This window comes from Muscardinus avellanarius (assembly GCF_963383645.1).
Source record: "Muscardinus avellanarius genome assembly, chromosome: 11".
NCBI lineage: Eukaryota > Metazoa > Chordata > Mammalia > Rodentia > Gliridae > Muscardinus > Muscardinus avellanarius.
In genome coordinates this window covers 63,830,566-63,832,199 of record NC_137797.1, presented here as the reverse complement: position 1 = coordinate 63,832,199, position 1,634 = coordinate 63,830,566, and the positions used below count along the sequence as shown (strand labels likewise).

The 1,634-nt window shown below is 52.8% G+C and overlaps 1 protein-coding gene across 1 annotated transcript in view; it reads right to left on the bottom strand.

The window, feature by feature from the left end:
• Positions 1 to 352: 352 nt before the first annotated feature.
• The window catches only part of TAC3 (tachykinin precursor 3), a gene marked incomplete at both ends in the record, with an annotated part of 4,859 nt that continues 3,577 nt past the window's right edge, over positions 353 to 1,634 (bottom strand). The window contains 4 exons of the mRNA XM_080704846.1: positions 353 to 426; positions 764 to 817; positions 1,285 to 1,314; positions 1,484 to 1,598. Coding sequence (XP_080560972.1) covers positions 353 to 426; positions 764 to 817; positions 1,285 to 1,314; positions 1,484 to 1,598 — 273 coding nt within the window. The remainder of the gene's footprint in view (positions 427 to 763; positions 818 to 1,284; positions 1,315 to 1,483; positions 1,599 to 1,634) is intronic.

The window sequence follows — 1,634 nt, the reverse complement described above, 5'->3', positions numbered from 1 at the left end:
TACTGGATGATCTCTGCAAGGAAACAGGGTCCAAACAACAGAGGCTGCCCATCAGAGAAGCCCAGGGAAGCCCCTCTTCCCCTATCCCACCACTCCTTTTGCTCAATGGGGACCAAGACAGGGGAAAGAGAGGAAAAAGAGGGGTGGGCACATGTGTGTGTACATGTGCTACTAGTGCCTTTGTGCATAACCAACAGTGTGCTGGACACTGGCAGTGTATTTTACTGCCAGTGAAATTTATGAGCATTAATGTCTGTAGCATCCAAGGATATGCACAACTGGTGACCCCTCGCCCCCCCACACACACACATGTACCCAGTCCCTCTCCTCTATCCAGCCAACAGTCCTTACCTCATTCTGCACTGGGGGGATACTTGAGCGTGCCCAAGTTGGGGATGCGCTCCTGATTTGCATCAGTAGGAGCGTCTGGGAGGAAGAAAACAGTGTGGTTAAAGAAGATGTGACCTTCACCCTGACCCAACAGCGAAGAGCTGGTGAGGAGACAGAATTGGGGGGAAGGGGAGAAGCAAAGCCTCCCTGTCCTTCCCTCTCAGCAGCAGCAGTACTATCTTAGAAAGGCCCCCTACCCTGTGCCAGGGAATGCTCAACTGTGGATTCAAACTAATTATGAGAAGGGTCCAAGGATCACTCACTTCAACTAAGAAAAGCCTTCTTTTTCCCTTTGGTGATAAACAAGAGGCCCCCGGCTTGTCCCCTCTTCACCAGTCCTCACCCCTTCCAGTGTACCACCGTGCACTCCTACCTGGCCGGCTGTTTCTCTTGCCCATGAGTCCCACAAAGAAATCATGCATGTCACCTGCAGAAAAGGTCAAGACTGTCAACAGAAAGAGAAATGCTTTCCCCAAACACGCTTGGGTCAGGACTTCTGAGATTGGGTTTCTGGTCTTGCCCAGCCTGACCCCTTACAACTAGCAGCCCTATTCTATACCCACCCTCTCCACCCATCTCTTCCTCCTCCGTATTGTAAGAATTCTCTGCTCCAGAAGGTGCCTGGCTTAGCATCTTCATAGCCACTGGAGATCCTCTTGGTCCTACTGGCCCACCAGTCATGGAGAGTCCCCAACCCCAGCTGCCACCCTCACGCCTACTTCCTCCTATTGCCCGGTCACCTCTCCTGCTTAGGACTGCCGGGTGAGCAATTGCAGCCAGCCCACTGTCTGTACCAGCTGAATAGGGCCAGCCAAAATGGTCCCTTGGCCCCCAGGCTTAGGGAGCTCCAGGTAAGTGGTCAGCAGAGATGGGGAGGGAGAAGAGGCTACTCACGTTTCTGGGGAAGTGATGTTTGCTTAGGATCTAAGAAACCAAGAAAAAATATGAAAAGGAGGAGTGGATACAGGAAAGTGACAGTGACAATTAGAGGGGATAAGATCACAGCTCTTACCGACTCACCATCCCTCGTCTCCCACCCACCTAAAGGGGTCACAATCCCGCCCCTCCCACCCTCCCCAGGGCCACCTCTTACCCACACTCGCCTTGCTCAGCACTTTCAGCAAATCTTCCAGGGAGACAGAGCGGCTGTCATAACTGTCATACAGTCTCCGCAGTAACGATGGGGGCAGCTGGTAGAGACCCGCATCCTTGTAAGGGAGAGAAGAACACACAGGGTTGAAGCA